Genomic DNA, 14,265 nt, shown 5'->3' on the forward strand with positions numbered 1-14,265 from the left:
TTGACATCTGAGATTGTGGGAGGAATTTAATGTCCGTCCTCGGGAGCGAGCTGGGAGGCAGGGGGGAATTGTATAATGAGGGCAGCAACTCTCGGGGTAGAGAGCTTATCGTCTTTCCAACTCCCACCCCCCCGCCCCGCAATTAAGCCTGGGCCACAAGGGCTGAGGACACCTTTCTACCCGGATGCCAATTGAAGCCTATTAATGGTCACTTAAGGGCTTCATCCCACTGCCACTAGTATTCCAGCAATGGCTGGGGGCACAACCAACAAGGCAAGGCTGCCAGGTAAACCCTGACAGGTCTTCCAAGGACTCTCTGGCAGCATGGGCTTTCTCACAGGAAGGCCCTTTGCCCTTTAAATCAAAATCCCTTCCCCACCCTCATCAGGGCCTGCTTGACTGTCCCCGACAAACCCGCCCACGTGTTCCAGGGCTCCATGACTGTTCCTTCTCCTGGGGCCCATTGTAGTGCTGGCACTGAAGAGTTGCTGGCCTCCGGTTGACAGCTCTTAGTAGAGGGAGATCTGCCCTTCAGGACCCAGGCACCCCATGCTGACCAGGTAGGTGCCTGATTGGCTTTTAATTGTGTCGAGCGTCTGGGAATGACTGTGGCGGGGATGCAAGTCGGGCCCACTGCCGTGACCATTAAATCCAGCCCTATGGTGTTCTAGATTTCCCAGCCAGAGGAAACATTTCCTCCGCATCTGCAAGCCATTTAAGAATTGTATATGCTTCAGTTAGATAAACTCTCATTCTTCTAAACTCAAGGGAATATAGGCTTGGTCTACTCAATGTCTCCTCATAGGACAATCCCCTCATCTCAGGAATGAGTCTAGTAAATCATTGTTGTGCTCCTTTGGTAAGGAGACCAAAACTGTACACAGTTCACCAGGTGTGGCCTCACCAATTCCCTATATAATTGTAGTAAGATTTCTTTACTCTTAAACTCCAATCCTTTTGTAACAAAAGCTAACACACTATTTGCCTCCCTAATTGCTTGCTGTACCAGCTTGTTAACTTTCTGTGATTCATGTATCAAGTCACCCAGGCCCCTCGAAACATAAACATTTTCCAGTGTCCCACCATTAAAAAGAAATGCTGCTTTTTAATTTTTCCTCCCAAAGTGGATAACTTCACACTTCCCCGCATTACATTCTGCCTGAATCTTGCCCACCTGTAGCCTTATACTTCCTCTCACTGCTTGTTTTCCCACCTAACATTGTATCATCAGCAAAATCGAATATGTTACACCCTGTAATCTCACCTTAGACATTAATGTAGATTTTAAAAAGCTGAGGCCCAAGAACTGATTCTTGTTGCACCCCGTTACTATAGGCTACCAAACCAGAAATGTAACGTTTATTCCTACTCTGTTTTCTGTCCCGTAACTAATCCTCAAACAATGCTAAAATAATATCCCCAAATCCCATGAGCTGTCATTTTGTGTCACCTTATCAAATGCTTTTTGAAAATTCAAATACTCAACATTCACTTGTTCCCCCTTATCCATCCTATTAGTTACATCCTTGCATATTATCGGCGTGTTAGTTGTTAAAGTGATATAATGTGGATCAAAATGAATTTCTTATTCATCACTACAATTAAACCAAAATCCTTTTCCAATTTTGGCAACACCTTGTTGACCTCCTTATAGAGGTCTGCGATTTAATATATTAAATCACATTTAAGTTCCAATTGTTACTTGTTTATACATGTAGAGAGAAATAGTCAATTTGCAAAATTGGCATTATTTGGGGTGCGTGGATTTCAAGAAGCATTACATATTTCAAGTGTGAAGGAAGATTAACCAGTATTGTGGCAGAGCCGAGCTGTGGAGGTCAGGGAATATGATGCCACCAAAATCCAGTCTATTGTTTACCCCAGTACTGAGATGTTAATATTATTATCACTTTTGATTACATGCTACATTTTCTTGGTTTGTTCACATAGGTACATAGAATCAATTCGCAAGCAAGATATGTTTTGTCAAGTATGGATCCAGAGATACCCTATACCTTTCAAGTGCGAAGTAAGATGAACGAGTATTGTGCCTCAACTAAGCTGTGGAGTGAATGGAGCCCACCTGTTCAGTGGGGAAGAAATGACACAAGTAAGTGAAATTCTTTTGTTGCATACTCATAGAATCTTACAGCACAGAGGGAAAGCATCCAGCACATCACAGTTGGTCCCATAAACATGCTCTTTTTCCATAGCTCTGCAATTTTCCACCTTTCAAATATCTATTCAATTTCCAGTTTGAAAGTTACCATTGGGCAGAATTTTCCCCCCTTTGGGGGTAATGTTTAAGAGCGGGCACGCGGAGGCACGCAAAGGCACGCCTCCAATCGGTACCCCTGATTGGGGGTGCACCGCTATTTTACGTGGGTGGGCCAATTAAGGCCCGCCCAGCGTGACGTCCGCACGGAAGCGCTATGCGCTCCCTGTGCAGGCAGAGGGGTGGGGGATTCCCTCAGCCGGGAGTGCGCTCTTTCGCGCATGCACACGAAAGAGTGCATTCATCTCCCTGAGGCTAAGTGCTGCCTCAGGGAGATTAGCTCTACAGTAAAAAATCTTAAAAATAGAAAAGATTTTCCTGACATGTCCCCTCATGTGACATTGTCACATGAGTTGGGACATGTCCATCACTTTTAAATGCAGTTTAATTACATTTTTAAAAACCTACATGAAACCTCATCCCGCCCGTGGATGAGGTTTCCTGCTTTTTCTGAAGCCCGCCAGGTCTCCCGGCCTGCCCGCCAACCTTAAGGTTGGACGGGCAGGCCCATTGATGACTTTAATGGCTCTGTCAATGGCCTCAATTGGCCATTGACAGGTCGGCGGGCGGACAGCTGATTCTGCTGAGCCCCCGCCTACCTGAAAATTTAAATGGGGCGGGTGATGTCAGAAGTTCTGCCCGACGTCATCCCACATCATTTTATGCATCATGGAGCAGGCCCCACCCCCAGCTCACTGACCAGGAAATCCTGGCCATTGAGTCTGCTTCCATCACCCTTTTAGGCAGATCATAATAACTAACTGTGTCTTCTCATCTCTGCCTCTTTGACCAATTACTTTAATTCTTTATCCGCTGCTTAATGCCCCCTCTGCCAGTGGAGCCAATTTCTATTTTTTAACTCTATCAAAGCCCTTCCTGATTTGGTACACCTCTATTAAATATCTTCTTAACCTTCTCTGTTCTAAGGAGAAAATTTCTCTCACCATGTTTCTGTAGTTTCTTATCCCTGATAGCATTCTAATGAACCTGCTCTGCAGCACCTGCTGACACCCCCACTGCGCCATTAGCATCTTAAAGTATGATGTCCAGAATTGGTCACAGTACTCCAGCTGAAACCTGCTCAATGACTTATAAAGGTCGAGCATAGCTTCCTTGCTATTGTACTTGATAAACTTGAGTGTAGCCCCAGGACCAGAGGCAGGCGGGCACTAAACATAGAGCAGCTAGCCAGCGTGCTGGTTCCTGAGCTCCATCTCACAGGGGCAGGGTGGGGTGGTGGTGGTGTTGGGAGGCTTATTTACCCACACGTGGCAGGTTCATTATGAGCCACTTAAGGCCAGTTATAGGGGCTGACTTGGATTTTCCAGTTAGTCTCCAAGCTCCTGAAGGCATTGGGGGGGACAGCCTGGAAGCCGTGGCATTCCAGGCGGCCGGTGCTCCAGACTGGCTTAGAGGCTCTCCTTGCCTGCCTGAGTGAAGAAGCAAAGGCCAGCCTGTAGAGGAGCTCCCCCAGCCCCTATCTCCCCCACCCCCAACATAGAGACCTGGTTGCAAAGGCCATTTTTAATTTAATTTTTGAAACACTATTTTGAAGCACCCTCTCCTTCACTTATCTTCCATTGCAGCCTGTTGCTGCTTTCCGACTGGAAAGCCTCTGATTGGCTGTCCAGTTTTGAGCGCCTTCCCACTGTCCTTAATTGGCCACTCTGGGGCAAATTACAGCGTCCCCCACACAGTGCAGATCTTCTGGGGGAGAATCTTGTTGAGGCATCGGGAGGGGTCTCACCTGTTAGCTGGAGAGCCTCTTTTCTGGAAAGCCCACCCAATCACAAGACAATCAGGCAGTAGTGAGGACACTGGCGGGTCTTCCCCTAGAATCAAGACCCTGGGGGTGGAATTCTTGCCCACCGAGAGCTGCTGGCTAATCAGAGGTCAGCAACTCTTGTGCTCATCAGCGCCACAGGTGAGTCTGTGCCTGCTGCCAGAAGGACAGGCAATGGAGTGCCAGGGTCACAGAACAAACCAGTCCACAAGTAAGAAATGTGGGGTGGGTGGGTGTTTCACGGGCTGGGGGCTGAGGAGAGAGGGCTGCAGGGGGGCTGGCAGACAGGCAAGGGGTGGGTGTCAGCAGGCAGGACCACACCCCTTCTCAATATCTAATCTCTTGATCAGGCACTGAGTGCCTTTGTTCAAGGCGCCTCACCGCTCCCACAACCCTCCCCAGCCCCAGAGGTGACAAGCTGGGCACACCGTATTGTCTGACATGCACATTGCATGGCAACAGGCCCTCCTCAAGCTTGGTTAATACCAGCAGCAGTGGGATGAGGCCCTTAAGTGGCCATTAATTGGCTACTTAAGGGCCTCAATTGGCAGCGGGGTAGGATAGTCAACCATGGGCCTTCCCGTCCAGAACTTTATTATGGATTAGCCAGGAAGGCTTCAAGGTTTCAGTATGCCACCTTCCTGCTTAAGTACATGTCCTTCCCATTTCCACGCTTGCCACCAGGGAGAACACAAGATTCCACCCCTGAACCCCCCTCAACCATCTGACTCCCCCTTGAACCCCTCAAATCTCCTCGTTCCTCCAACATCCCCCAGACCCTCTGACTCCTATCTGACCCTCCAACTACACATCAATCCTCTGACTCCCCACAGAGTCTCCAGCTATCCCCCGATCCTCCAACTCACCCCAATCCTCTGAGTAACCCCATGACCCTCTGACACCTATCTGGCACTCCATATACCCCCCTGATCCTCTAACTCCCCCCAAACCTGACTCCCACCCCTGACCCAACCTGACCTGACCTCACCACCCTATCCACCCTGCCACCCATTCCAGCTGCCACCCTACCCACCCTGCCACCTACCACTCTATCCACCCTGTCACATACCTATCCCCCTGCTACCCTACCCAGCTGGCATCTTACCCATCCTGCCACACTACCCACTTACTTCACTCACACTCATTCACTGACACAGCGAAAAGCTATTCAAATGTCCCAAACCTTTTCACTGTCTTAGTGAATGCAAACTTACCAAAATACGGTGTATTTTGTGTGGTAGCTGGGAGCATGATTTGGCTTCCCCCCAATGATCCTGCCCTACATAGGAGGACTCCCAGAACATTTAGGCTCTGCTTTTCCAAAGAGGCCTGGTTCAGAAGTTCAGGCCAGAAATGCAGAGCTCCAGTTTAAGGTAAGTAAGTGGGAACAGAGTGACAATCCAATGGGTGATTGCCACCCCTTGGAAGTTTCAGCCCTTTGTCTTCAGATGAATGAAGGAGACGGGAAGATCTTCCATTTTTCTCCTTCAGTGTGTGTTCAGAATCAAAGAAGCACAGTATGGTTACAGAATAGAAGGAGGCCATTCGGCTCGTCATTTCTGTGCCAGGTCTCTGCAGAGCAATTCAATTAATGCTGCACCACCCTGCTGTCTCCTTGTAGCTGTATAAATTATTCCCCTTCAGATAATGATCCAATTCTCTTTTGAGAGCAATAATTGAATCTGCCTCCATTCTCAGGCAATGCATTCCAGATCCTAACCATTCGCTACGTTAAAACACTTTTCTTCATGTCACCGTTGCTTCTTTTGCCAATTATCTTAAATCAGTGTCCTTTGATTTTTGATCCTTCCACTAATGGGGGCAGTTTCTCCCTCACGATTTTGAACACCTCCATCAAATCTGCTCTCCTCCAAAGAGGACAGTCCCAGCTTCTCTGATCTATCTAAGTAACTGAAGTTCCTCATCCCTGGAACCATTCTTGTGAATCTTTTCTGCACCCTCTCTAATGTCTTCACATCTTTCCAAAAATACGGTGCCCAGAGCTGGACACAATACTCCAGTTGAGGGCAAACCATTGTTTTATACATGTTTATCATAACTTTCTTGCTTTTGTACTCCGTGCCCCTATTTATAAAGCCCAGGATCATATATGCATTATTAACAGCTCTCTTAACCTGTCCTGCCACCTTTAATGATTTGCGTACATATATCCCCAGGCACCTTAGCTCCTGCACCCCCTTTAGAATTGTATCCTTTATTTTATATTGCCTCTCCCTATTCTTTCTACCAGAATGAATCACTTCACACTTCTCTGCATTAAATTTCATCTGCCAGTTGTCCGGCAATTCTGCCAACATGTCTACGTCCTTTTGAAGTTTAACACTGTCCTCCTCACAGTTCACCACACCTTCAAGTTTTGTGTCATCTGCAAATTTTCAAATTCTGCTCTGTAAACCAAATTTTAGGTCATTAATATTATGTTATGAAGAGCAGGAGTCCCAACATCAATCTCTGGGGAACCCCACAATAAACCTTCTTCCAGACTGGAAAAACTCACCACTACTCTCTATTTCCTGTCGCTCAGCCAATTATATATCCTTGTTGCTACTGACCCTTTTATTCCATGAGCTCTAACTTTGCTCACAAGCCTGTTGTGTGGTACTTTGACAAACACCTTTTGGAAGTCCATGTACACCACATTGACCGCATTACCCTCATCAACCCTCTCTGTTATCTCATCAAAAACTCAAGCGTGTTAGTTAAACACGGTTTTCCCTTGACTATTCCATGCTGGCTTTCCTTAATTGATCCACATTTACCCAAGTGACCATTAATTTGTCCTGAATTATCATTTCTAAAAGCTTCCCCAGCCAGCGAGGTTAAACTGACTGGCCTACAGTTCCTGGGTTTATCTTTTTTTGAACAAGCATGTAACATTTGCAATTCTCCAGTCCCCTAGCACTACCCCTGTTTCTGAGGATTGGAAATTTATGGCCTCTGCAATTTCCACTCTTTCTTCCCTCTGTATCCTTGTATCCTTGGGTGCATGTCATCTGGTTCTGGTGACTTATCAACTTTAAGTACAGGCAGCCTATTTAATATGTCCTCTTTATCAATTTTTAATCCCTCGTGATTCTCAACTGCCTCCTCTTTCACTATGACATGGGTAACATCTTCTTCCCTGGTAAAGACAGATGTAAAGTACTCATTTAGCATCTCAGCTACATCCTCTGCCTCCAAATCCCTTTTTAGGTCCCTAATTAGCCCCACTTTTCTTTTTGCCATCATTTTACTATTTATATAGCAATTGAAGACTTTTGGATTCCCTTTTATGCTAGCTGCCACTCTCTTCTTATACTCTTCCTTTGCTTCTCTTATTTGTTTTCTCAATTCCTCTCTGAACTTTCTATATTGAGCTTAATTCTCAATTATATTATCCCCCAATTAATTATTCTTACTCTGGATTACTCCTTGACCTTTTCCATAGTCAGCCTAAACCTGGTGGTATCTACAGTAGCTACAATATATTGATCCACAGTGCAAGTCTACAGAATAAATAAGATTACCTTTTTGACCACTGAAAATCTTTTTTCTACTCTATTTTATAGTCCATTTGAGTGTCCAGTGTGCCCCAATTTTGGATTGAGGTAGGGTGCGGACTGACTCATGTTGGATTACTGTCTCATATTAGACCTGTTCCTATTACCAACAGGTATGAAACATGGGAAGCTCTGGTCTGTAGCCTCATAGCTTTATTTAAGAAGAAAGGAGAATACTCTAGCCTGGTGGGGAGAGTTTCAGAGCAGATCTTGATATGGGAAGGGTTTTACAGATGTGAAGTATAAATGCATGGAGGGATTGTAGGCCCATCTTGGTATTTTTTCTTGTTTTTCTTTCTTAGGTGTTTAGATTTTGATGACCTTTTGTGACATTTGTTAATTTATTTATTCCTTCCCCTTTATCTCTTTTTCCCACTAGTAGGTTTGCCACTAGGAGTCCCTAATGGGTATTTGGTGGAAAGAGGTTGACCAGGGAGGATTGCCAGGCTGGTTAAACTGCCTGAGTGAAACTCCATGCCCATAGTCAGCATCTGCACTTTCACATCTGTAGACAGGGGACATATGATCCTGCTTTGACTTTTGCAGGGTTTGTGGAGGCTCCTTTTTCCAAAGGAGACTGAGTCAGAACACCTGAGGGCACATCATGATTAGGTGTGGAAGCCTAACTTCTAAAAATTCTTCCAAAGCAGTCCAATCAGAGCATGTCATACTTTATGTGGTAATACAGGGATGATCTCATGCCAGTGTGGCCTGATTGGTCGCACTTTCCGAATTCCACCAACCATTTCTGGAGGCCCTCACACACCTACCTAGCAATGCCTCTGGGATCCACCTTACCTGAGTTAGTAGAGATACAGAATAGTGCCATCTGATGCAAGGGAATTTGTGATGACCTTACATAATAGGATTAGCGCATGAGGAATGGACTTGAGCCATTTGCAGCTATTTTGTGTTCCATTTAGTCCTTTGCACTTCATCTTGTTCAGCCTACTTACATGTTTAACTACTGTAGATTCACTTTGCTGAACACAAAAATAATAAAATGCTAACAAGGCCTCTGCCGAAAAAAATACAAGGAAGAACTTGATCTGGGCACCCCAAAGCTGCCAAAATGTTTTCAGTGCTTAAAATGAAAGATGCTGCTTTCTTGATGGTTTTAGCTGACAAATTTTCTGCCATGATAACAAGCCAAAAAAGGTCAGGAACGGTCCCAGGTTCAATTCCTGGCATGTATTAAGTTAGCTGATCTCAGCCAGGGGCTAAAGTTATCCTTTTGGGTTTAGGAAATGAAGGGTTTTCTCATGTCCTGTCCATTGATTCCCTATTGGAAAATGGATGAATGTGGACAGTGGGTTGACTGCTAAGCACCCTATAACTGAATTGCCTGCTGCTCTACACATGCATAACCATACCTGGGAGATTGTACCCCAATGTAAGTCAGCGCTTTTTGGGAGATTAAGGCACAAATAAGATGGAAAAGGGGGAAAAAATAGATAATTGTTTTGTTTTTCAGAGAAGGCACAAAGAAAATTGTATCGTTTGATGTTATTTTCTATGGTGCCATTTTTGGGTTTATTGATACTTCTGGTGTGCCAAATAAAGAATAAAAGGTGAGCAGAATTCTGTTTTGATTTAGTTGCTATGGCCACATGAGCTACACAATAAACTGGTCTACTTCTCTATATGTCAAGTTGCTCTGGCCAGTGAACTGGAACTGATGGAAACACTAGCCAAATTCCTTTCACTTCAACTTGTACAATCATCATAAGGGAGACAAGGCTCCACCACATCAGCCTGGCCTGGATTCATAATGTAAAGAATGCCTGAATTGATTAGCTCCTACTAGGGTTGCTAACATCCTATGTCAATAGACGTCAACAGACGTCAGAAGAGAAAATAGGAAAAATTGAAAATAAAAGGATAAAAAACGAAAGCACAATGAACTCCACATCCATTTTTTACATGGAAGCATAGAACCATTAATAATGGCCTCCCACAATCCAAACACCCTGGGGTCTAGACTTCTCATACACTCTGAAGGACTCTTAGGTTTCAAGATAGAATTTCTTTGCGTTTTTGATTCAATCCAGATAGTTTCAGTAAACAGCAACATAGTCAGAAGCAGTTTTGGAAGACAATCCTATTAATCACAGGGAGGTGATGCTCCCACAGCGTGATCAAATGTGGACTAGAATATAGGGAAGCATGGACTGTGAAAAAAGTCCACTTGGTGCATCGAGCCCTTTCCATTTACACTCTTCTAATTCTGAAAATCTGAAACAAAGACAGAAAATTATGTTGGAACTGCTTAGCATTTCATTCAACATCTGTGCAGAGAGCAGGTGAAATACATTGCACTTGTACACTCTTCGTTGGATCGTCACAGAATCTTTACAGTGCAGGAGGAGGCCATTCAGCCCATTGAGTCTGCACTGGCTCTCTGAAAAAGCATTCTACCTAATCCCACTCCCCTGCCTTATCCTTGTAACCCTGCACATTCTCTCTTTTCAGATAGCAATCCAATTCCCTTTTGAACATCTCTATCGAACCTGCCTCCACCACCCTTTCAGGAAGTTCATTCTAGACTCCAACCACCCTTTGTGAGGAAACTTTTTTCCACTCGTCGCTTCTCCTCCTTTTGTCTGTTGTTTTGAATCTGTGTCCTGTAGTTCTTGACGTACTCTTGAGTGGGAAAAGTCTGTCACTATTTATCCTGTCCATACCCCTCAGGATCTGGAATACCTCTATCAAGTTTCCTCTCAGCTTTCTTTTCTCCAAGGAAAACAGACCCAGCTGCTCCAATCTATCTTCATAGCTACAGTTCTTTATCCCTGGAATCACTCTTGTGAATCTCCTCTGTACTCTCTCCAATGCCTTCACATCCTCAAGTATGGTGTCCAAAACCGACGCAGTACTCCAGATGAGGCCTAATTAGTGTCTTATACAAGTTTAACATGACCTCCTTACTCTCGTACTCAATGCACCTATTTATAAAATCTAGGATACCATATGCTTTATTAACTGTTCTCTCAAAATGCCCTGCCACCTTTAATGACTTATATACATATATGTACTCCTAGACCTCCTTTGGAGTTTCTCTCTCTATTTTATACTGTCCCTCCACATTCTTCCTGCCAAAACGAATCACCTCACACTTCTCTACATTGAACTTCATCTGCCATTTCTCTGCCCAATCACCAATTTGTCTATGTCCTTTTGAAGTTCAAGACTATCCTCATCACAGTTGGCAATGCTTTCAATCTTTGTATCATCCGCAAATTTTGAAATCATGCCCTGCACACCACAGTCTAGGTCATTAATATATAATAAGATGATTAAGGGCCCCAACACTGATCCCTGGGGAACTCCACTATAGACCTCCCTCCAATCTGAAAAAAAAACTGTACTACCCTCTAATCACTACCCTCTGTTTCCTGTCACTCAGCCAATTTCTTATCCAAGTGCCCACTTTCCCTTTTATTCCATGACCTAGAATTTTGCTCACAAGTCTATTGTGTGGCACTATATCAAATGCCTTTTGAAAATCCATATACACCAAATCAACAGCATTTCCCTTATCAACATTCTCTGTTACCTCCTGAAAAAACTCCATCAAGTTAGTTAAACATGATTTTCCCTTAATGACTTCATACTGGCTTTCCTTAATTATCCCGCACCTGTCCAAGGGACTTCTGATTTTGCCCTGAACTATGGAGCGGAATCGCCCCAGATTTGCACTGATTTGCAGTAGTGGGCAGGTAAAACGCAATGGCGGGTTTTCATGCCGTATCGTCCCAAACCGGCCACATTATTTACGCACTCCCAGGAAACACACCGTTTCCATGACAGGCAGGCTCCCATTCGCCCACCCACCTTCACCCCACCGCTGCATCACACCGGGCACCAAGTTCAGCCACAAGCACACATCTCAAAGCTTCCAGACCACCACTGCTGCACGGAAGGCATGGCCCTGAAACTGAAGTAGACTGTAGCCCCCAGGTTCAGCGATGCATCCCTCTAGTACCTTTTGGATGTCATGGAGGCCCTCCGGGATGTTCTCTACCATCCTGGTCTGGCCGCTGGATGGGCAGCAACAGCACTAACCTACCTTGGGAGGTGGTGGCAGTGGTGGTCAACGCCAACACCCTTCAAAAGAGGACAGCCACCCAGTGCCTGACACATGCACACACACACACAGACACACACACACACACACTCTCTCTGCCGGTTCAAGGGACATCACCATTCACTCTCTCACGCTCACTGTCATTGTCCTCATCCCATCCATGGGACCACTCACCACCCACACATGGCAGGCATGCTTATCATCGGGCCTGGCATGCATCCTGCTTACACTGTCTCCATCCCTATTTATGCAGGACAAGCTGGCATACAACAAGAGGAAGTGGTCACAGACCTGTGGCAGAATGCCCAAAATCAAAGTCTTCATGGATTTTGAAAACAGAGCCATCCACCCAGCTGGCGATGACTTGGACCAGTCCTCTGCTGATGGGGAGGTTGGCATAGCTCTACCCAAGTGAGAGTCCAGCAGTGCAACATCCATCAGACAACCATGCCATGAGTGATGTGTCCTGTTTCACAGGCCACTGCCATGCACTAATTATCCCTCCTTGCTTTCACAGGCACATCTGCCAAACAGCCGACAGAGTCCACAACCCTCCAATCAAGCCCTGAAGAAACCTCTGCTGGGGAACCTGGAGGCACCTTTCCTGAAGTCCTGTCACAGCGCTCACCCTCAGCCTCCACCAACACAGAGACACACACCTCGGTGGGACCTAGTTTTCAAATAGCCTCGGTATCACAATCCGGTGAGCACATTGCACAGCCTGATCCACAGCAGATGGAGGCAGGGACTTCCCTGGTTCCTGGCACTTCGAGGACTGCTGGAGACCAGAACGTTGCTGAGTCCAAGTCAGATGACGAGCCTCTGGACTCGGTCATGTCGCAGTTGCTTGAGCTGCAAAGGCAAACTCAGGAACATCAGGAAGGGATGTCTGCTGCCCTCCTCAGATTGCAAGGCCCGATGGAGGAGTCCTTCCACCTTCACTCTGAGGTGATAGCGCGGCATGCCAACGCACCGAGGTCAACACTGGTTGGATGGCGGTCGGTATGGAGACTTTGGTCGAGGACATCGCTCCTGCACTGCTGCGCAGGCTCAGCTCCATCGCTGATGCCGTAGTTGGCCTCCAACAGTGTGTACGTGAGAGGGGTGTGGGGCAGCTCAATCTCACTCCAGCTTCCCCTTCTCTTCAAGGAGTCAGCCTGCGGACCCAGGCATCAATAGGGAGAAAGAACAGCAGGTGCACACTCTGAGCCCATCCATCCAGGTGACTCTGAGGGTGTCCAGCCCATCCGACTCCCCTCTTCCTGTGACCCCAGCTCCACAGGCTGAGGAGGGTACCACTGCCACACAGCAGGACTCTGAAAGCAGGGACCCTCCAAGTCTCAGCCCTCCAGAGGACGCTCACAAAGGTCACCACAGACAGGGAATTGCAGTCAGCAGGCTGCCTCCACCTCCTCTGTGGATGTCCAGGGAGCACCAAGATGTAACAGCAGGGTTAGGAAAGTTAAGGAGAATTAACTCTTTTGGAGTCAACCAATTATACTAAATTAACAAAATGAGGGACAGAATAAATACAGCCCCTAAATTAGGGAGACTGAAAAACCAAAAACTAAATTTAAAGAAAACTTACAAACATCAAATCAAAATGCAAGCAAGGGGGTCAATTAAGCACCCCAGCCCCCGCAGTGCCCACCGGGCATGGAAGGCCTCGATAGTGCCGGCAGACACCGCATGCCCCCTCTCCAGGGACACCTGGCCACGAACGTAGCCGCGGAAGAGGGGCAGACAGTCAGGTCGGGCGACCCCCTCGATCGCCCACTGCCTGGGACCTGTTAATGGCCAACTTGGCCAGGCCCAGGAGCAGGTTCACGAGGAGGTCCTCCTCCTTCCCGGCCCCCCTCCGCACCGGGTGCCCGAAAATCAGGAGCGTGGGGCTGAAGCGCAAACAAAACATCAATAAAAGGTTCTTTAAATAACTGAAAAGGGAGTGCAGCCTACAACACCCTATATATACATGGTCCACGGACTCCACAAGGCCGCAAGTCCGTGAACCGACACGTCCTACGGTTGTAGGGGACTGCTGCATGCAACACCCTCCACCCCAGACCCCCGATGGACCTCCGTAGAGGGCCCCCCCAATGGGGACCTCCACCGCTGGACGGCAACAAGGCACGCCAGGGCTTGTCCAGGCGGCAGGCGAGGGCAAGGAAGTGAAGGGTGTGCAGCAGCAGCCCGTACAGGAAACTCCTCTGCGCCGTGCTAAAGGGCATGGAGGGCATTTCAGTGAGGCGGCTCATGTTATGGGACACCTGCTCCGGAGGGACGGTTCGGGGCTTGGGCCAATGTGGAATTTCGTCTGAACAGGGGTACGCTCAGACAGAAGACCACCGCGCACCTGAGCCACCTTGAGACCCAATATGATGTCGGGTCCGAGCACGACCGTACTAAGCTCTTGAATGGCATCAGCCGCGAGCCAGATGGTCACAGACGCACGATGCACCAACTTCTGCAGAAGCATCCAGCCCACTCCTCCGCCACCCAGCATGTCCCCGATCCTGGTCACCCCGGCAGCCACAGCCCTCCTCTCCGCCAGCCACTGAAA

General features: G+C 47.0%; 1 protein-coding gene across 3 annotated transcripts in view; it reads left to right on the forward strand.

Annotated features, from left to right (window-relative positions):
* Positions 1 to 14,265, forward strand: part of LOC144683337 (cytokine receptor common subunit gamma-like) — a 54,855-nt gene that overhangs the window by 26,886 nt on the left and 13,704 nt on the right. For 2 of the 3 annotated variants that reach the window (XM_078546273.1, XM_078546274.1), the window contains exon 5: positions 1,951 to 2,110. In XM_078546273.1, coding sequence (XP_078402399.1) covers positions 1,951 to 2,110 — 160 coding nt within the window. Of the gene's footprint in view, positions 1 to 1,950; positions 2,111 to 9,092; positions 9,190 to 14,265 lie in introns of all 3 variants that reach the window. The other variant, XM_078546272.1, reaches the window with a different exon arrangement.

The sequence above is a fragment of the Cetorhinus maximus genome, chromosome 8, assembly GCF_964194155.1.
Source record: "Cetorhinus maximus chromosome 8, sCetMax3.hap1.1, whole genome shotgun sequence".
Taxonomy (NCBI): domain Eukaryota; kingdom Metazoa; phylum Chordata; class Chondrichthyes; order Lamniformes; family Cetorhinidae; genus Cetorhinus; species Cetorhinus maximus.